This window comes from Camelus ferus, chromosome 19, assembly GCF_009834535.1.
Source record: "Camelus ferus isolate YT-003-E chromosome 19, BCGSAC_Cfer_1.0, whole genome shotgun sequence".
NCBI classification, from domain to species: Eukaryota; Metazoa; Chordata; class Mammalia; order Artiodactyla; family Camelidae; genus Camelus; species Camelus ferus.
This window is the reverse complement of record NC_045714.1, coordinates 31494665-31515829: the sequence shown is the minus strand read 5'-3', so window position 1 is coordinate 31515829 and position 21165 is coordinate 31494665. Positions and strand designations below refer to the sequence as shown.

Here is a 21165-nt window from a genome sequence, read left to right as displayed (position 1 = left end):
TCCGTTCTTGGCGGCTCCAAGCCACCTGTACAATAAGCGGAGAGTGCTGGGGCTGGTAAACTAGTATGGAAGCGGCCGAGGTCCTCCGAGCTTGCGGGGACTCGATGGCGAAGCGGCTCGCCGGTGCCCCGGGCTGCTGAGCTCTCGCCGCCTGCGACCCCGTGGCGCGGCCGCAGGGCCATGCTGGCCTCGCGGGTGGCGCGCGCCTCGTGGGGGGCCCTGCGCGGTGCCGCGTGGGCGCCGGGGGTGCGGCCGGGCAAAGGGCGCACCCGCTGGGCCCTGCTGCCTCCCGCGCCCGGCTGCCTGGGCTGCTTGGCGGAGCGCTGGTGGCTGCGCCCGGCCGCGCTCGGCCTGCGGCTGCCTGGCGCCGGCCGGCGGGCCCACTGCTCGGGCGGGGGGAAGACGGCCCCCGAGCCCGCGGCCGGAAAGGACGCCGCCGCCGAGGCCCGGAGCGGCCGGTGGAGCCCGGCGAGCGCCGCCAGTCTGGTACGTACGGAGCAGGATGACTCTGGGTCGGGGTCGTCGGCTCTGGGGGACTCCGTCCTGCACGCGGATTAAGGGCTCTGGCAAATCTTGGTCGGATACTTCCGTTTCAGAAGTTTTAAACCGTTCCCTGAAGAGAAGTTACGGGCAGGTGTTTCGGTCGCGGTGAATTTCAGGGGTACCAACCGGGTCCTCCTTCAGTTTCGGTGGCCAAGTTAGAAGTCTCTCTCCTGCCCTCTATCCGCACCCGTAGCTGGACTGCCTCTGGATATTGCACTGGTAAAAATAGCCTTCGCTCTTCTTATTGAAAGCCCATGTTTGTATTTTCTGAAGCGAATCCCCAATGTTTAGGGCAAGTCTCTGGGAATTTTCAGAAAGGTATACAGCCTTTTTGTATGCGCACGTTTGATTACGTCTCAGTTGACCTTTGGTAACTCTATATATGAAGGATAACTAAATAGTTTAGGTCGTAGTTTTGATCCTCTAATCTCTAATTATAGAAAAAGATTAAAACTCTTCCTGAAGAAACGGCAAGAAATATGGTTCCGCTTACCTGTTGAAATACTGACCAAGCAGAAGACATCGGAGCATGAGTGTGGGAGAGCTTTTGATGTCATGTTAGCAAGACTCATGCAATTATTACATCTTCAATTGTTATGTCTTCAGGGGGCCCCTGTGCTGCTTTCATCAGTTGTACAGCATGGGTCGAGGTGGCCACATCCTGGCAGGGGTCTCAGCTCCCTTAATAGCTAAAGCATTTTGGGGTTTGAATGCTGGATGCTTTGAGGTTGCCATATCCTGGCTGAAGTCCTTCCCAGAACTGCAGTAGTTGTTCGAGTATGCCACAGGTTATCTGGTTGGGTAATCTGAGATTAGCTCTCTTAATTTTAATGTAGAAATGTTTACAAAGTTAATGATTAGAAATTAATGAGCTACTTTATTTTAACTGAAATATAGAGCTAAAAAGAATCCCTTTCGCTGTTCCAATTGCATTGTCTGGTTTATTCATCAAATGAGATGACCTGGCTGTTTGCAGCTATGTCTTTAATTTTGCCCCATGGCTGTCTCTGGGATTAGTTTTGGGCTTGTTTATTCTAACCATTTGCTATATTTTTCCTTTTTCTCAATCATGAACTCCCCCCCCCCCCCCAGTGAGTTGCTGGGTCAGTATTTGACTTAGTCTGTGCTGCAATATGGTCAGCAGACTTACCTTTTCCCTCTGAACTCTGAAACTCTTTGACCTTTGAACTTGAGCTTGGAATATGTTCTAAGAATGGTGCCATTTAATTGATATAATGTGGTTTACTGTCCTTGAGTAGAGGTTTGGTGATTGTTTCCTGGAGAATTTGAATTTTTCTGTAGCTTTCACTGGTAGTCTTCTGTTACCTGACCCCAATAACCCCGTTATCACTCCAAGCTGAGATGAACATTTCTTGCTGGGTTTTACTTGTAAACACAAACTTAGTATCTTTAGGGAACTTCCTTTTCTTGCAAAATGGTTCAAAGTATTTTAAAAAGAGGTATTTAGAAGTGGAAACTGTCACTTTTTTAGAAAGTCAACATTAAGGTTCAGGCAAATTGGTTACTGATTAAGAAAGAGGTTAAGTAGGGTTAGTCTTGTGAGAACATAGCCCCATGGGGTAGAGTTGGCAGTCTTGACTCACTGGAGGAAAAAATCCAGGTTTATGGAACATTTTCTTGGCATTTCTGGGCCCCGTATTGTGCAGTGTGTCTTAGTTATGCTAGGCTGAGGCTTTTTATAAAGTTGAAATATCCTCTCATGAAACAGATTTTGTTTGGCAAGGAAGGAACATTCTTCAGAGCAGCTGCCAAGGTGCCATTTTGTTAGTGCCAACATCAAACACCTTGGCTCCAGATGAAGTTTCAAGAAATCATAAAGCTCCCAAAGGGGAGCTGTGAGAGCCCTCAGCCTTTACTTGGGGATCTTAACCTTTCTGTGGCTATTTCTAACAGATTTACAGAATTTCTCTATTTCCTTAGAGTCTCAATCCCCGTTCCTTGTTCCATTTTCTTCCAGCAATTCTCCAGTTTAGTGATGAGGTTATGAAGTTAAATTTTTTTCCCTTCATTCGTGTCACCATACACTGTGTATGACATGTAGGTACATGTAGAGAAGTGAGAGGAAGTTATCTGCAGTAAATGTTTTTCAGCCACAATGCCCATGGTTGATAATTTGGCTTTTTTCTGAAACTTTCTAGACTGTTTATCTACTTGAAGTATAAGATCTTCCTGAAATTTCATTTTAAAAGCAGTATATTTTTAGTTTTGAATTCTAATGGTGAAGTCATGCGTTAAAGGCTTGAGTTACATGGTTGTTAAGACTTGTTTATTCCTTCCTTCTTTAGGAAGAAAACCTATACATAGTAGACTCTTTAGTCTGTGTTTGGCTACGTGGCATTTCTTCATCTTCTGCATTCTTGACAGTTTTAGAGAAATGTCTAAAAAAAGATGGATTTTAAAACTCAATTTAAAGTACTAAATTTAAAGTTTATGTAGCTTCTAACCTTAAAGTTTATGAAGTATATTTTTCCAATGTATATGGTTATTTAAAATGTGAATTTACAGTGTTTAATTTAAATTTTGTTGTCTTTGTGTTTCAGTATGAAAACCCATGGACAATCCCAAATATGTTGTCAATGACGAGAATTGGCTTGGCCCCAGTTTTGGGCTATTTGATTATTGAAGAAGATTTTAATATTGCACTAGGAGTTTTTGCTTTAGCTGGGCTAACTGATTTGGTAAGTTGTAAAGGCACTCCCCCATTTTGCTCCCCTTCCAAATCCCAGGTTCTCTACTACACTGAAATAACATGGCCTTAGTCTGCCTTTTTAGGGGAAGGAAATCTTCAAGATGAATTTCAGCTAGTACGTTGTGTAAGGGCTTGTCTTTAGCATCTATGGGGGACTCTTATTCTTTTTATGATCTGAAGATGGAAGTGGAGGTTGTAGGGGGTCATAGGAGAAGGAGCTTTTTACTTGTGGTTTTTAACTTTATCATAAAAGAAAAAGCCTTAGAAATTCTCAGAAAGCCAGGTACTTACTGTAGGGATAGAAATAAAGGACAGATGTGACACCATTTTTTTTTACTTGTGTAATAGAAATACCCTGATCTGCAGTAACGGTTGATTGCACTAGTGGAGAGAGAAACAGTGGACAGTTGTGACCAGGAAGCTTCTAGAAGCCAGATGTCTGTTCAGATTTATGCTGGCAGGAGGCCATAGGCACCCCACAGATTAAGTCCCTGGTCCCTGCTCTGCACCCTTCTGACCACCTTGCAGAAGACCCTGCCCTGGGTGAGCATTAGGCATTCTCCCTTCTTCCACTCTCCTAGCAGATGGACAGAGGAGAAAAAGCGCCTGCATACTACTGTGTCGGTTTGGGGGAAGGAAGAGATTTATTCAGGTTATCTCAAACTAGAACTTGGAAAATAATTTTCTAACAGAAGGCTGCACTGTGGTGTCATGTTGCGTAGGCTTTGGTGGACTGGCCAGTCATCATCATGGATAACATTATTTGTATTTATCAGCCACCCTTGCATGAAGAATTTGAAATAGCTTACAGAACTGCATGTCCTGCAAAAACACAATTGAAGGCAGTGGGGGAAAGGTACAGGGAAAGTGTTAAATCAGGACAAAAGCATGTAGAAGGAGATACTGTGGGTCTATATTGTAGATCCTTGTACAAGGCTGGTCTGAGATCCAAGTGAGCACCCAGACAGGCAGTAATGACTTGGTACCTCTTTAAACTGTTGTATATTTGTTTGCCCAATATTTAGTGAGAATAAAGAGAAACTAGTTTTCTATTAATGAAAGTTGTATTGCATCTTTCTTTGCAACATCACCTATTCCCTTTGAGGTTCATAGAAACAAAATTCCACCTGCCCAGTAGGGCTACTGAGCAGTATAGAATTAACTGAAGATTTTGCAGGATAAACAGCGGAGGACATTTGCATTGTTATATGGTATTTCCAGACACCCATCAAAATACAGTCTCTTGAGACCGAAACCGCTACCACTTCTTTCTTTCCAGAGTTTAGCTCCTGTTTGTCACAACTTCTCCCCATTCTTACAGTCTCTCCTTTTTTCCTGGGCTTTTATCTCTGAAGCGTGGAGGCCTCTACTTATTAATCTGGGCTCCAAGTCAAAGTCCATTATACTGATAATGGAATTTTTTTTTTCTGTAACAGACAAGATTTTTTTCAGTTACTGGATTTGCTCTTTTTTGGTTTGTACGGTTTTTTTTGGTTGCCACATGAGATTGCAATATTCACTGAGTGGAAGAGGCCTCATTTACACTTTTCTAAATACACAAAGCAGTGTGTGTGGAAGCCTGAGTTAACTGGCACTGTGTTACATTTACTCCAGGGAGGTGTTGATGCCTCTGGAACAGCTGCTGGAAGATGGCTGGACTCACGGAGCGTTTAAGCAGGGGAGTGACAAGGCCTGATTTCTGTTGTATGTGGAGATGGGTTATAGGAAGGCATAAGTAGAAGTTGGCTGGTTAGAAGGCTTACAGTAGTCCAGAGGAGTGGGTTGGGAATGTGTTTTGAAGATAGAGTTGATATGTTAATGGATTGCCTACGCTGGGTGAGAGAGGGGAATTAAATATGAGTGCTAGGGTGTTACTTTTGTTTGTTTTCAACAAACAGGTGCATGGAGGTTAACATCTTTTGTGATGGTCAACACTCAGGGTAGGTCAGGGTTGCAAAAAGAGTTGTTGTGCTGGTCCACATAGAGATAACAGTTGGGTAGTTGAATGCAGTAGTTCGAGATTGGAGGAAGTCATGGTTAGAGGTAGATGTAAGAGTTACCCTCATATGGATGGTGAAGTCTGGCTGCAGTAAAAGAAGAGACAGAGTCAGAGAAAAGAGCAATATATGGAGCAGTAGAGAGGAGCCAATAGAGGACACTGAGAAGAAACACTGAGAAAGGAAGAAAATTAGGCAATAAGGTGTCCCGAAGTCAAGTGAAGAAAGTATTTCAGTTATGTTGAGCTCAAGTAAGGTGAAAACATAGAATTCATTGGTGACCTTTATGAGTCCATCTCTCCAGGGTGGGACAGTCAGGGTGGGTTGGCGAGCATATGTGAAGTGGTGATGACAGTAGCTGTCACTGAGGAAGTTCTGCTTCATAGGGGAAGAGAAATAGAGTCAAGAAAGGGTAGTTTTTAAAGAGAGATGTACTGGGGAAATTTTTGTTGTTAATTAACTAATTAATTACATGACTGGGCAGGATAAGGGATTGGTGATGCAGGGGGGTGGGGAAGGAGGGAGGCAACTCACAGAAGGTGTGAGGGCCTGGGATCAGGGACCAGGGTGGGCAGAGAGGATGTGAATGGATGCTGGTAGGTGGTGGATTTGGAGGTGGGAATATGAGGGAGTGCTGACAATCCATTGCTGTTTTTCAAGAAAATATAGACATGGTCATGAACTAGAGAGAGAGGCTTTAGGAGGGATGGAGTCAGTTTGAGGTAAGAGCAGACAGTGTGAAAAGGGAAGGTAAACACAGTTAGCGGGTGTAGGTTTGCCAGGCAGTATTGGGTGCCCTGGGGAGATTTGTGGTCATGAAAGAAAGTGAGATCGGTCACCCCATTTATGTGTTTTTCTTGATCAATGTTCAGCTGCTCTGGTGCAGGCCTGGACGGCATGATAGTTGTATTTAAGCAGGGGTGAGGGAGAGTAGAAGAGGGAGTTATAGAGGTTTATAAAGAAGAGGTGATGTTGGTGACCTTGGAATCTAATGTGGTTAGAGGAACAGTGAGGACGAGAGGGTGGTGATGGTGAAAAAAATGGGAGGTTCCCTGAGATCAAAAACTGAACTGACACCTGAATCTCCCAAGGCCCTAACTCCCAGCTCTAGGCACTTTCTGTTAGACAGCGTTACCTCCAGTGTACTTAAGAAAGTAGATTTTTTCAGTAGAGGTGGTGATAGCTAGTAACTGCTTCTTTTGAGGATTTTCCAAGTGCTGAGTGCTGAACAAGTATTAATCACATTATATACTGAAACAACCAGCCCTTTGAAGTGGATAGCACTCTCTGTTTTACAGATGAGGAAACTGAGGCGTAGGCCAAATAACTTGCCCAAAGTCGCACGGTGAGTGAGTGAGTGGGAGAGCCAGTTCCTGAACCACAGTAGCCACTGGCCTGGACTGCTGCTGTCTCTAATTCTTTGGAATACTTGAGATACAGAGGACTGATTTATCCTTTACAATGTAGCGTGTTAAATTATGTCTAAATTAATTTAATCTTTTTCCATGGAAATAGGACTAGAAAATTCAAACATTTGTTGAAGCTTGACATTAAATAAAATAAGTAAAAGCCAGGTAGGGGCTTGGAAAACCAGAAAATATCTGCCTTGTCTAATAGGCAATACTTGGTTTCAGTCCATTTTGTGGCCCCCGGGTGGCCAGATCTTCCCATTTCTCAAGTGAGCCTGGAGATCTGGATTTTTTGAGGTAAGACTTTAAATATTTAAATGTTGGCAACTAACTTATGTTTTAAAAATCTCTGGGCAGGTCAGACAAAATCAGCCTTCAGGCCCCTTTGGCGCACTGGCCACCAAGTACGACCTTGGAAACAAATACAGTTTGTCTCCAAGAATAGTGAATAAGTAATTTTCATATCAAAAATTTTAAGTAGGCCAGGTACAGAGGATTGAATTTTTTATTTAAATACAGGTCATGCAAATACAGTCAGACATGGAATTAACAGTGGCACTAAAGAAAAAATACTGAAAAATAATAACAGTTAAAATTTAGGGAGTTGGATCTCATTATAGAAAAGTAGGTAGAATGAAGGTTAGAAAGTCTCGCAGTTAAAGGTAGTCCTTGCAAGTCAAAGCAGCTGTTTTGGCTGTAGTGCAATAGCCCAAGGCTCAAGAGGGGGCTCCGAGTCCGTGCTCTGTTGGTCATGCTTTCTTTGAGTTTTATTTGGGTTCTACACGTCTCTAAATTTGTGTCTGGGTTCATTTCATAAGGGGCATTGTGAAAACATTGTGAAATAGCTGAAGGCCTTGGGAAAGAAAAGTACTGTAGAAAAGTGAAATTACTTTCTGAGCAGTTGGTAATTTAAAGCTAAACCAGTAAAACGAAGGTTTGGGGGTAAGAAACAGAAGAGGTTATATCTACGTTTTATGAAAGTATAGTTGTTGTTCTGGTGTCTCTTAACCTTCAAGATATCTACTCTGTACCTATTATGACATTTATTAAAAAAAAAAACTTCTATTTTCAGTTGGATGGATTTATTGCTCGAAACTGGGCCAGTCAAAAATCAGCTTTGGGAAGTGCTCTTGATCCACTTGCTGATAAAATACTTATCAGTATCTTATATGTTAGCTTGACCTATGCAGATCTTATCCCAGGTAAGAGCGCCGCCATGCGTACTCTTAAGTAGCACAGGGAAGAATGCCATTAGTCAGCTTAGGATTTTTCTTGATTGAGAGACAAGTAATTTTTGTTCCAAAAATATGTTTTTCGAGTTTACACTGTTTCCCTAATTTTAAACCATTGAACTGTTTTACTTGCCAAGCTGTTTGTTTTACTTTAGAATTTATATCCTTTTATACTAGTAGTAATCATTGTTTTCTTAGCAAAATTGTTCAAAGTTAAAAATGAGCAAATATTTCACAGTACCAACTCATGCTAGCCTAGAATCTTTAGACACTGTATAATATTCTTAGTGCCTAGCATTCTAAAAAGCACTTTAAAGTTTTCCTAAGTCTAGTATTTATTAATTACAACTTAATCATAAATGAGAGCTCTGAAATCCTAATGATGTCTGTAAAATTCCACATTATTGTTATTACTACGTAGACACTATTACGCAATTCCAAATTATCCACGTAGTTTATATGTTGACTATTCTTTGTAACAAAATTTTATGGTCTTTTGTATTTTGCATGTGCTTTTCTAATTGTTCATGTTCTGCTTCTAGCTGTGTTTCTCAGTTTTTATCCTTTGGTTCAGATTAAACTGTTTCTAAGAGTTAGAATCAGAGAACAAAGAAGCTGCCACATGGTCCTTCGATAGCACGCCGTCACTGACATCTGGTCGGAAGAAGTGTAGTGGCATTTCAGTCTAGGGCAGTCTCCTCAATCGAGAGATTCTTTTTTCTCCTCTACCTTTAGGCTTTTACATCTATGTACCAAATTTAAAAATGAATTAGACTTTATTTATGTGCTGCTTTGAAAGTCTGACTTAGGGTGTGTATATGGGTTGGGGTGTGTATATGAGCAGGGGTATGCTGTAAATAATACAGATAATTTGTAGGAAAAAAGAACCTAAGGAGCATTCCATTCAAAATTAACTGATTGTGTGTGTGTGTGTGTGTGTGTGTGTGTGTGTATTTTCGTGCCTCCCATTTTTCAGAGTTACTTCGTATTTTGTTGGAATGTTTTACCAAGTTTGGCCAGGTACGTCTATGTTGAACATAGAAATTGTTTCCAGGTTGTGGTATGAGGGGTCATGTTGGTACAGCTTGTGTAGGTTGCCTTCCAAGCAGAGACTTCCCTTCGTTCTCATTCATTATCATTTTCTCTCTTCTCTGTTGGGTCTGTTTTTCCAGGCTCCTGTGGCTTCCTTGCTAGGGTCCTCCTTTTGGTGATGCGGAATCTCCAGTTGTTTTCCTGTGCTAGGCTGCAGCGTGGCAGCCAGGTTTATAGAGGTCTCCAGTGTCCTTATTCTGTCCTCCATACTTGACTGAGATTTGAGCGTAATTCTCCTTTGCAGGTTATTTTCACTCAGAATTTAAGACCCTGTTCTATATATAGACTTCCAGATTCCATCCTGCTATTGAGAAGTCTCATGCCATTCCAATGCCTTTTTGTTTATATGTGATTATGTATTGTAGTAGAAGGCTTTTAAGATTTTTTTACATTATTCCCAGTTGATGGTTGAAAAAATTCTGTCTTAAAATTAATTTTCTCACTGCTTCTACGGACACCCAGTTATCCCAGCACTTTTTATGAAAAGTCTGTACTTTCCAGACACTGCCATGTGCATAGATATTCCTGGGTCCATTTTGGGTTGTGTAGTTCATTCCCCATTGATTTGTCTATCTTTGCACCAGTACCATCCCTAATTATGATTACTTTGCTGAAAGTTTTGATATTTGATGGAGCAATTTCCTCCACCTTGATATTCTTACCTATTTGCATTTGTCTGTAAATTTTAGAATCAGCTTTTCAGGTTCCCCAGAAAAAGCTTTTAGGATTTTATTGAGATTGCATTGAATTTACAGCTTTATTTAGAAGAAGTGATCAAAGCACCAACTTTGAGCTTTGTCAAACTTCTCTGATTTGTTTACTGCTCCATTAAATCTTGCTTTTTTATTTCTATATCCTTCTTCAGTTTTTCTCTGCTGTTCTTTTTCTAAATTCTTTAGATCAGTCCTGTCTGGTAGAAACATAATGGGAACCATAGATCTAATTTGACTTTGTCTAGCAGTCATATTCAGAGCAAAAAGAAACAAGTGAAATTTTTTCATGTTGTGTGTGTGTGGTTGCCCTCCCGTTACAGTGGGGACAGAGTGCTGGGAGCATGCACTGCCTGAGCCACCCACCCAGATTTTAAAAATATATTTTATTTAACCCACTAGATCAAAAATATTGTCATCTCATTATATAGTCGATGAAAAACCATTAATGAGATTTTTTTCGTACTCTGTCTTCAAAAGCCAGTGTGCAGTTGCACTTACAGCCTTTCTTAATTCAGACCAGCCACATTTCTGGTGCTCTGTCTTTACATGTGGCTCGTGGCTCTTGTATTGAACAGCACAGCTGTAGATGGATGTTTAACTCACTCCTCTGCTTTTCTTCTTTCAAGTTTGCATTTAAGGCTATACATTGTCTTCTAAGTATCTCTTTCATGGTATCTCATATGTTGGTGTTAGTGTTCTTGTCATTATCAAGTTCAAAGTAATCTGTTTCCGTTACGATTTTTCTTTGGCCTCTGGTACTAATAAAAGTTTTTTCTTTTCCTTTCCTTTTCTTTCTTTTCATTCTTTCACTGGGGATTGAACCCAGGACCTTGTGCATGCTAAGTGTGCGTTCTACCACCTCCCCAAGTTTATTTCTTAATTTGTGGGGCTTTCTAGGTGTCTTTAACGTGCTCTGTGATTTTAGCCCTTCAGCCCAGGATACAGTCAAGTTTTATAAACACTTCATGTGTGTCTCAAATGAATGTGAGTTCTGCAGTCATTGGGTCTGATGGTCTACATACGTCCATTTGGTCAAGTTTTTAATCCTGATGTTTAACTCTACTTACTTACTGACTTATTTTTTACATTTAGTCTGCTTTTCTGTCAGTTACTGAGAGAGTAAATTTGCCTACTGTGTGTCTAGTTTTCCACTATTTTCCTTTGTAGCTCCGATTTTTGCTTTGTGTCTTTTGGAGTCATGCTATTAAGTGCATATAAATTAGAATTGTTGTATCTTCTTGGTGAATTGAATGTTTTATTTTGAAGTCACTCTCTATGTCTCTAGAAATGATTTTTGCCTTGAAGCCTCTTTTGTTGAACATTACTTGTAGCTACACTAGTTTACTTTTGGTCAGTGTTTGCATGATGGCTAAATCTTTTAACTCTCAACTTGACCACATCTTTATATTTTAGATATGTCTTGTAAATAACGTATAGATAGGTTTTCTTTATTTTATCCAGTCTAAAAATATTTTATCTTTCAACTGAAACATTTAACCCATTTACCATGATTATTAATTTTGTGTAGCAGTCCTTCATTTTATTTTGTGTTTTATATGCCCCGTATGTTTTGTTCTACTTTTATCTGCATTTTTATTATTTTATCAGTTTTTCCTGTACCAGTTGGAAAGTTTTACACTCTCAACATTTAGCTATTCTCAAAATTATAATTCATTTTACCTTATCAAAGTTTAATGTTCACAGATCTTTACATTTGGCCTTCTGTATCTGCAGGTTCTGCATCCACAGATTCAATCAACCTCAGATTGAAAATATTTTTTAAAAATCCAGGAAGTTCCAAGAAAACTTTGCTGCACACTGGAATCTGTTTACATAGCACTTACATTGTGTTAGGTATTAAGTAATCTAGAGGTGCTTTAAAGTGTATGGGAGGGTGTGCCTAGGTTATATACAAATTCTACACCATTTTATATAAGGGATTTGAGCATCTGTGGATTTTGGTCATCCCCGGGGGAAGCAGGGTGGTTCCTGGAACCAGCCCGCCGTGGATACCCAGGGACGGCTGTGCTCCTTGTGGACACTGGAAGGGCCTGACAATACTTTAGCTCCCTTCCTTCTTTCCTCAGTTTAGATTATTATCATACTTTAATTTTATATGTTTTTTCAACCCAAATGATACTATTATTTATAATCAGTGTTCATTTAGATGAATCTTTATACTTACTTTTTTTGTTTTATGTTTGATATATTTCAGACCTTCCACCTGGAATCATTTTCCTTTTGTCTAAAGTATATTATTTTGCCTTTATGTGTGTGTGTGTGTGTGTGTGTGTGTGTGTGTGGACATTTAAGTTCTGCTCTCATTCTTCAACAAGCATTAGCCTGATACTTTTTTAGCATCTTGTAGGCTTTCACTTTCAAGATTTTTTTAAATGTTCTTACGTAGCCTAGCCCTTCAGTCTGAAAACTTAAGCTTCAGTTCTGAAGATCTCACTCTATGTTCTCTTCTTTCTGAAAACTCTTTTTATGCTCTCCGGGAGATTTCCCCAACTTTGTCATTTACCCTTTCTGTTGACATTTTTACTGCCATCGTTTTTAATTTCCAAGAGCTCTTGTTCTATGTGTTCTTTAAAACACATGTGTATATGTATATATATCTTTTTCTTATTTCATAGATGAGTGTCGTCATTTCAGGCTATCTTCTGTTTATCTGTTTCTATGTGTGTGTGTAAGTAAGTTTTTTTTAACTCCTATATTGTATCAATTTCTAATTTCCTTTTTTTTTTCTGTTTTAGTCTCTCTTTCATGATGGAGACTTTGCTAAAATGTCTGATAATTCTTGGCTGCTCACTTACATTTAATTGGGGCCTGAGATGTTAACTGGGTGCACTGTAGGCATTGGTGGAATTCTTTTCAATGCAATAATGATGCTATTGATAGTAATCACTTCTGCTATATAAAAGTGAATGATTTTATTATTTCCCTTTAACACTAATAAAGTTTGCCCATGATGTACCTACTTGTTGCAGAAACTATATTTCAGACAGAGTTAACAAATAGGAAAACCTTGGAGGATTCCCTGCCACATTTTACATCCCCATTAACACACTGTCATACTATGATAGACAAAATGAAAGCTGCTTTAGCCCTAGAATAAAAGGGAAGGGAAGGTCAGGGGAGAAAGCAGGAACATTAGAAGATTGAAGAGCCAGGGGACTGGATAAAATCCACCCCCACCCCCAGCCCCACCCCCCAAAATCTAAGTAAGAGCCTGTATGTATACAGGCTGTCAGTTGGCAGAGGCCTTAAGGATCACCTGGTACAGCTTGGTCCCGGTCTGGCTGCTCTTGTGAACCCCTAGGGAGCTTTCATCTGTGCTTTTACAAAGCTCTCCCAAGGTGATTCTGTGATGAGTAGTCAGTTTGAGGAACCCTTGATTTTGTAATCAGCCCTTTCCTCCCCCAGGCTGTTACAAATGGTAAACGGAGTCCGGAGAGCATTCCTGGCAGTACTGCTGACTACCTGGTGACCTCGGCCAGGTTAGATAATCTGCCTGAGGCTTGTCTTCTGTTTGGCTTAATGGGGATAATGATGGTTCACCTTTCATGGAGTTGATATATAAATTAAACGTCATTGTATGTATAAAATACATAAACAGTGCCAGATGCTCAATAAATGGTAATTTTGGTAGTCAGTAGAACTAGAACCCGAGGCTTTGCAGTGTATTGAATTGCCTCTGCTCTTCTGCAGAAACCTCTAATTCAGGATTAAATTATATTCTTTTTCCCCCTGTGGTGATGAACTGCAGTAGCAGGTGTTTATTTTCTTCTGATGCTGTGTTTACTATGTATAATTTGCATGAGTTTGCTGCATTTTAAAATCTGATTGTTACTTGATTTTGTCAGCTGGTTGTTACTATAAAAAAGTTTGGTTTATGGGCACAGAAATCCTCCTAAAAATCATGGCTTGCTTGCTTTGCTGCTTGGCTCATACAGTCTTCTGTGTCTTCTGTGTGCTCCAGATGCCATGACTTGAGTGGATAAGCATTTTCTCTTTGGAATAGTCTTGTCAGTGAGTTCTAGGCCAAGGATTAACACTTACATCATAGCCATGACCAGAGATTTAAATTCTTAAATCTGTAATTAATTAGTGAGTTTTTTTTCTTAATTTGCTGAACCAATAGAATGTCAAAATTGAAGAGGACTATAGGTATAGCTTTGAAAGTAATTCAGAAAGAGCTGTTTGAAAATATTATGGAAGGGATGTGCATGATTCTATTTTAGTAATTGAAACAATTTAAGGGTTAGCCTCAAGATTTTTCCTTTTCTTAAAATAATTTTTTTTAATAAAAATGTGACATGTCCATGGTTAAAACATCCTGAAACGTGGAAGGATGTAAAGTGAAACAAGACCTCTGCCCTCCCATTCTCATTCACAAGGGAAAAGGATTTCCTTGGGTGTCTGTTTTAAATGTCCTTCTGCTGGCTCCGGGGCCATGCTGTAGAATCTTAGGAACAGTGAGAAAGCTGTCAACAAGTTGAATTCATGTTTAATTAGAATTCACTGAATGAATGATCAGAAGAAAAACCAGCAACTGCCTGGATAGGAACTGGCCAGACAAAAATGAAAATGTTTTTTCTCCAAAAGTGGTGCATATAATGCAAATTTTACTGTTCATAAAGTGATCTAGCGTGCAGAAGCAAGCAAAGTTCCGGAGACGCCACAGTGGTTGAGTCCCAACACCCTTTCCAACGTCGTTACTGTCTCATTCCATGTAATTATAGTGAGCATGGTGATCTTTTCCAAACTCCCAGAGCTGGAGAGTGACAAACGAAATAGTGGGGGCTGCATAGAGCTGACACCGATAACTGCAATTTTAAAACATATGCAAGGAAAAAAAAAAACAAAAAGAGGTGAGAGGATCAACATTCTGACAGGCATAGACTTTAAAAGCCATAGTCTGTCTTTGAGCTTGCTTTGAAGGCAGGTTAAAGAACATAAAAATCAGCAGTTCACCATAAGGACCCTAAACAGGCGTCAGTAAGTGTTTCTTATACAATTTTTGCTTTGTGAAATACCAGTTTATGGTAAGGCTTCATTGTGAGTATAATGTCTTAATTTTCAAACTCCCAATCAAAATCATTTTGTATTTGATTTTCAGTTCCACTTACTTACATGATAATTTCAAGAGATGTAATGTTGATTGCTGCTGTGTTTTATGTCAGATATCGAACTCTTCCAACACCGGTGAGTTTGTTTCAAAAAAAATTATTATTTTAGTATTACTTATAACTTAATGCAAAAAAAAAACCTGCTATTATGTGCTGAGTTTCACTTTATGGAAATAATTTAAGACAATCATTTTTTCAGTCCATTTACTAAGAATTTAAGAAAACAGACATAAGTATCATCTTGCTATTTGTATCACCTATTACGGTAATTGTTCAGTGAACAGATGGACAATCAACTTTTTAAAAGCGTTTTTTTAAGTCAGAATTATTTTAGCTTATCGCCCATAAAACTCAGGCCACCGTCCCTTGCAGCAAACTCTGTTAGGAGTGTTGTGTATAGACAAGCACCCTTCCTGCCTAATTTTGCTTTTACTGTGGATTATCTAGAACTGGGTTTTAAGATGACAGTTTTATGGTTATGGAGTGGTTTGTTTACATATTGTTCATTGGTTCTACAAATATTTGAACACAGAAGTATAGCATAGTTTACAGCCACCTCATGAGCATAACAACCTCATCTTTTTTGTTCCAGTTCAGTGAAAATGGCAGCATTTTATTGGTTTGGTTTTTAACCTATAAAGAAAATAGTGATAAGGGAGATTTGTTCAGTTTATTTAGTTTTAAAAAAATAGTCAGACTTTATGATAGTTATTGTGTTAGAATTTTATAGGAATTGAGAAATAAATCTATAAATTTAAAAACCTATTTTCAGTACACTGTGTATGATTTTTTAAAGAATGTAGATGTTGAAGAAGATGCAGATAAAGGGTTTGTCTAGCATATAGCCAGGCATGTGCTGTGCACTCAGGAACTGTTGCATATAAGAACAAAATGTTTATTTTAAACTTGAACGTCACATTGAATAAACTTTATTTTTTTTGTCCTCTGCCAGCGCACACTGTCTAAGTACTTCAATCCTTGCTATGCCACTGCTAGGTTAAAACCAACCTTCATCAGCAAGGTAGGAGACACACAGTGTCCTTTCAAGTTATTATTCTCTTGTGGGTTTTTATTATAATGAATATAAACCTCGCTCTCGAGCAGCTGAGGAGAAGACAAATTTTCACGCATTGACTACAGAGGAAAGAGAGTGGGGTCATTAACCCAATTCTTTTGTTCCCAGGCTTTCTGGACCTTTAGTATATATGTTGTGCTTTGTGTTGGTGGTCTGAGAACTTGCCTCTGAGTGAGGTATTAGGGCCACCATTTAGGGGAGGTGGAAATGTAGTTGCGTGTTGATGGAGATGCAAAGAGATTATGAAGATTCCTTTCAGGTTTCACTACCCACCCCTCCCGGTAGTGAAAAGACCGTAAAATAAGGTCCTTTTATTTGCAAGATCGATTGTTCCTTGGAAAGGGACAGAAGAAAGTTTTATTCACTAATAAACCACTCCTGCTCTTAGTTGTCCATCCGTTTTCCCGAGCCCTCTTCAGGACAGTAACTGCGTGCCAGTCTCTGCACACAGAGGACAGTATGAATGCTGCTCAAGGCCCTTTTGTTTCACCAGCAGCCGTGATATGTTTGCCCTAATTATTCTTTTGCCCCATCCCTTGTGACAGAGGTGTGACAGGGTAGGGGTGCTGATTGTCTTCGGGACAGAGGAGTGATCATTCTTAACCCAGAGACTCTCTGCGGTGGGTTTTTACCTTCAAATATGGGTTGGTTACTTACTTCCTTACTTACGCAACTTGTATTTGTATCAGTTCAGTGAGTGTTTTAAAGAGGTGCCAGGGACAGATGCCCCAACTCCTTGGTCTTGTAAGAAGCTCTCCAGACAATTTTCATTACTAATTTTTAAAGTGGAGTGGAATCCCTGTAATTTGGCTGCAGGCTGGACGATCAAGCGTAGGTGTGTCTCTGGGCACATCACCCACAGGCCCATCCGTCACGTGCTTCCCCAGCCCGCTTCTCACGATGAGTGCAGGGAGTCTGCAGTGTCTCCCTGGTTCTGTGTTCCTCCTCTCTGCCGTGCTGTCTTCCGGGGCGGGAGACCTACTCGTTTCCTCCGGAGAGCCTCTCTCGTGGAGATGAACGCATTTCAGTTTTCCAGTCTCGTAGGTTTGGCAAGCAGGCAAGTGAAGAGAGCAATGAATGAAGTGCGGGGAAGCCTGGGTCCTGGGTTTGGATCTGTAACCTGCTGTGACTGCAGGCAAGTCACTTAACTCATCCCCCTCTCACCTGTGAAGAGTAGGTTAATTATTTTCCTACGCACAGGGCTGTTGTACTGGGCAGCTGAGAAAAGGCAAAGAATTTGTGACATTGAATTGCTGTGGGGATTCGAGATGGTGCTATTTTCTGACGATTGCCCTTCCCCTCACTGTAAAGGGCAGCTGTGCGGACCTTCACCCCCCGTGTGAATGCCGGCGTTGCTGGCAGGGCCATTACAACATCAGGCACGCTGCGCGTGCGCTGTGTCACACTGCATGGGTTATATGCCTTTCTTGTGTGAGCCTGAAGCAGGATCAGGTTGGCACTGTTCATTTATGACTTTTTTTTTTTTAAGGTAAACACAGCAGTCCAGTTAATCTTGGTGGCAGCTTCTTTGGCAGCTCCGGTTTTCAATTATGCTGACAGCATTTATCTTCAGATCCTGTGGTAAGCTAAATTTAGAATTACTCTTGAAAATGTCAACAAAATGGCTTATTGTGACAGTCCGAAAATTGCTTTGTTCTTAAACACGTTTATTAAGCACTGACTGGGTAAAACTGTGGGCTATATTTTGTGATTGATATCGTTGTTAAGAAGCTTACTATCAAGTATAGGATGTAGAAGTTCTATTATAGGTGCTTTCATGGAAGTTAGAAAGGATGAGAGGTACAGATAATGTATTGGGGCTTCGAAGAATGGAAAAATCCTTCCAGGTAGGAAGCGGAGGGGAAGCTTCAGGGAGGAAGTGGCATTTGTGACATGAGGTCTGTCTAGGTGGAGAGAGACAGGGGAGGCCACGGTGGTGAAGGACAGACCTGGGCAGGGTCAGCCGTGTGGGGCAGGGGAGGGGAAGTGCATCCGGCCTGTGAAGGGGGCAGATGGGGAGAAACTTGCAGAAAGGAGTTTGAGTTTTACTTTGTTAAGCTTATGCGTAGCCTTGAAAATGTGCCACAGTTAAAAGTTTTCGGAGTTGGATTGTGCCGCACTGACGTTGAAGCACTGTATTTTACTCCTTTTAGCTTTGCAAAGGTAATTAAAACCTTTTTGCTTGATGCAGTCTGAGCCAGAAAATGGTTGGTTAACCAAAGTCAGTTAAGCTAAAACTTTAAAAATGATACACACGCGAAACGTTTTATTTTCTAAAACACGTAATTGAACATTCTTTCTGGCTCGTCCTCGCCTCCAGGTGTAGGCCCGGGGCCTTTCCCTTGACTGTAGGCTCCTCAGTGGGAGTTTCTCTTGAAAACACTGCGTCTGTAATACAGCCTCTCTGACGCTCATGTTCTGCCTCCTTTAAAGTGATAGAGGAATGTAAGACATTTACGAAGCAGTCCAAGTACAGGACTTTCTAGAGTTTTTTACCATTTTCTCCAGTATTTTAACAATTGCATTGTCTACCTTCTTTGACAGTATTTTTTAGCAACTTGCCTTGTTATCAAGCCTTTCCAAAGCCTCCAGCTTGGTTCTCAGAAGTAGCAACTCTCCCACCCGTATGTTTCATTAAGTTTATATGTGATTTTAGGACATCAAACTGGCATGAACAGGTTTGCAACCAAACAGAAATAGAGTCTTGACGGTCCTGCAGCCCACCTGGTGGGGGCAGAGGCGCCTGCGTGCCCCAGAAAGCAGCCCATTAGCTGTGAGCACTCAGCAGGCGCGAGCATCTCTCGTGTCATTTGAAAGAGAATCTGATGAATCTGGCAGTTCCCTTAACGGAAAATCAGTAAAGAAAGCTGCAGGGTATTTTAAGTGACTCAGATATTAGAATTCCCAGGATCTGCAAGAAGTAGCACTAATGCTCTCAGCAGCATGGAGCCGTGGGATGAGCCCAAGGGCTCTCGAGTTGAAACCAAGCTGGACTCAGTTCTCAGGCCCTGAGCAAGCTCTCTGGGGCACTGTTTCCTCTGTGAGAGGAGGTTGCTCTGAAAATAAAATTACCTAGAATAATGTCTGGGTAAAAATGACCATTGCTGTTGTTAGACATTAAATTTTACTCCTTTCCTTCCATAAAAGGTGTTTTACCGCTTTCACCACAGCTGCATCAGCTTACAGTTATTATCATTACGGTCGGAAAACTGTTCAGGTGATAAAGGGCAGATGAAAGCCATCCGTCATCGTTAGCAAGGAAGCAGGATACATTTTCGGCAGCAGGGCCAGTGGAAATCTCCAGGAGTTTCCTTATTTTGGTGTTCAGCTTGAAAAAGGACTTGTCAGAACAAACCATGTCGTCAGAATTTAATGTGCATTGAAAATAAGCTTGATCATGGGTATAAGCAGAATTTCCAATGTATTTTTAAATACAAATAAAACTATAGAATTTTTTATCTTAGGTCTCTTGATTAATTTATAAGGTTGCAATTATTCCAGTTATTGTCAGCCATTTTTTTTACTCCATTAAAAAAATAATCCAGAGCATAGAAACAGAGGAGTTGCCACTTCTCTTTAATAGAATTTAGATGGCTCACAAAGCCCTCAGGAATTTGTTGGGTTTAAATATACATCCTATATAACTTGGCTACATAGTTTTATGTTTGATTTTTAGATCTGTGTACACATTAACAGTGTATGTGGTTAATATTTGATTGTTTAGGATAATGACAGAATACAGGTAGCTTAGTTGTGGATGAAGTAAATTTGTAAAGAGATTTAAAATGCAATAAGTTTTGAAAATAATAAGATCAAAATAGAAGGTACTGAAGTTCATGTTTAGTGTTCTTCCAACCTCTCAGGTGCCTAACAGTTTATGCATCAGGATAATAAGTGACAAAGGCAGCTGGAAAATGAAAGCATGTCTGTCACGCTAGCCATCCACGAGGCAGTGAGTTCCATCATGCCTTCCCACTGTATTTCTAACATAACAGTGTTTGTATCATACGGGAACCTGTACTCATATGTTATGTAAATAATATGAAACTGTGTATTTTTCAAAGTTTTTTTTTTTAAACTCTGGGGAATCTTTTGTTAAGATGTTAAAGGAATAAAAGAGTTGGAAAAAAGTGTACCTTCAACTTGGGTTGTCTGTATAGTATCCTGTGGCCCTCTGCTGTTGTGTAAGTTTTCAAAGTCCATTCAGATACATCATTTGCACTTACATTGTGAAAATAATTCATTTGGGACCATCTGATTTAAAAGACCTGTTCTTGCTGCACTGTCATGTTCAGGAGAATGGGAGATGCAGGAGGAGGGAACAGGAAGACAGTGGTTGTGCTGGTTGCTTCCTCTTAACAGTGGAGACCTACTGCCACTCATTGTCCTGGGTTCTGACCCAAATGTAATATGAAATCACACAGTGAGAAGGTCTAAACGTAGCCTGTTGAGCTGTATTAATGTGGGAGGTGATAAGCAAAATTCATGCCTCTTGGTTGTGGCATCCTTGGGTCGGTGTGCCTCCCTGTTGCCTGCTGGTCCTGGCTTCCTTATTCCCAGATTAGCCCTCACCATTGGCTTGGCAAATACGGACTCTGCTACTGAATCCAGCGGAAGGGGGTGAGACGGAAGAGAAGGGTGGCCTGGGAGGCAGTGAGGCTCAAGGTGGAAGAACCACCGCTGGCCTGACCACTCAAGAGGCACATTGAGCACATCTCAGCACTAGCACCGCATGAGCACACCAAATGATGTTCAAAAAAAGGAAAACCTGAAATAAAGAAGGGGAGAAATCAGAATTTTGTGTTTCGTTATGCTCACTTATGGTCTAGTGTTGATACTGTTTGGACCGACTTATCGGTTGGATCCATAGTCTCTTCAGTGTTAAGGTCTTAATCTGGTTCTGGTTAATATACTTTTTCCATTTCAACCTGTAGAAGAATGGTCCCGGCTGCCTCAGCGTTTTGGATACTTGCTGTAAAACGTAAATTCTGCTGGTCTGTAAAACACTGGAGTTGTATTAGGTATGTTTGAGTGTATACTTGTGCATACAGACTCAGAGCACGACAGAAATTCGTTTTCGTGCCTTCATATAACAGACTCCGTCTTAATATTAAGCCAAAAAAGTCAAGATAATTGACTTACATGCCTGAGGACTTTCCTGTTAGTCACATTTTGGGCTTTTGCCTTGCATTAAATCAGGAGCTGGTAGATACCCATTTCTCCTGGTTACGTATATGATGAAACTAGGGATCCACTTTTGAA

At 40.7% G+C, this 21165-nt stretch overlaps 1 protein-coding gene across 2 annotated transcripts; it reads left to right on the top strand.

The window, feature by feature from the left end:
- Positions 1-30: 30 nt before the first annotated feature.
- CRLS1 (cardiolipin synthase 1) lies at positions 31-20045 on the top strand. 2 transcript variants are annotated; one of them, XM_006187075.2, is made up of 7 exons: positions 31-486; positions 3105-3242; positions 7732-7861; positions 14819-14904; positions 15781-15849; positions 17393-17484; positions 19051-20045. In XM_006187075.2, the coding sequence occupies exons 1-7, from the start codon at positions 181-183 to the stop codon at positions 19136-19138; spliced, it is 909 nt and encodes a 302-aa protein (XP_006187137.2). In that variant the 5' UTR covers positions 31-180; the 3' UTR covers positions 19139-20045. The 2 variants fall into 2 exon arrangements, with proteins under 2 accessions (XP_006187137.2, XP_014416746.1); XM_014561260.2 differs by lacking the exon at positions 31-486 and adding an exon at positions 617-762.
- The last annotated feature ends 1120 nt before the right edge of the window (positions 20046-21165 follow it).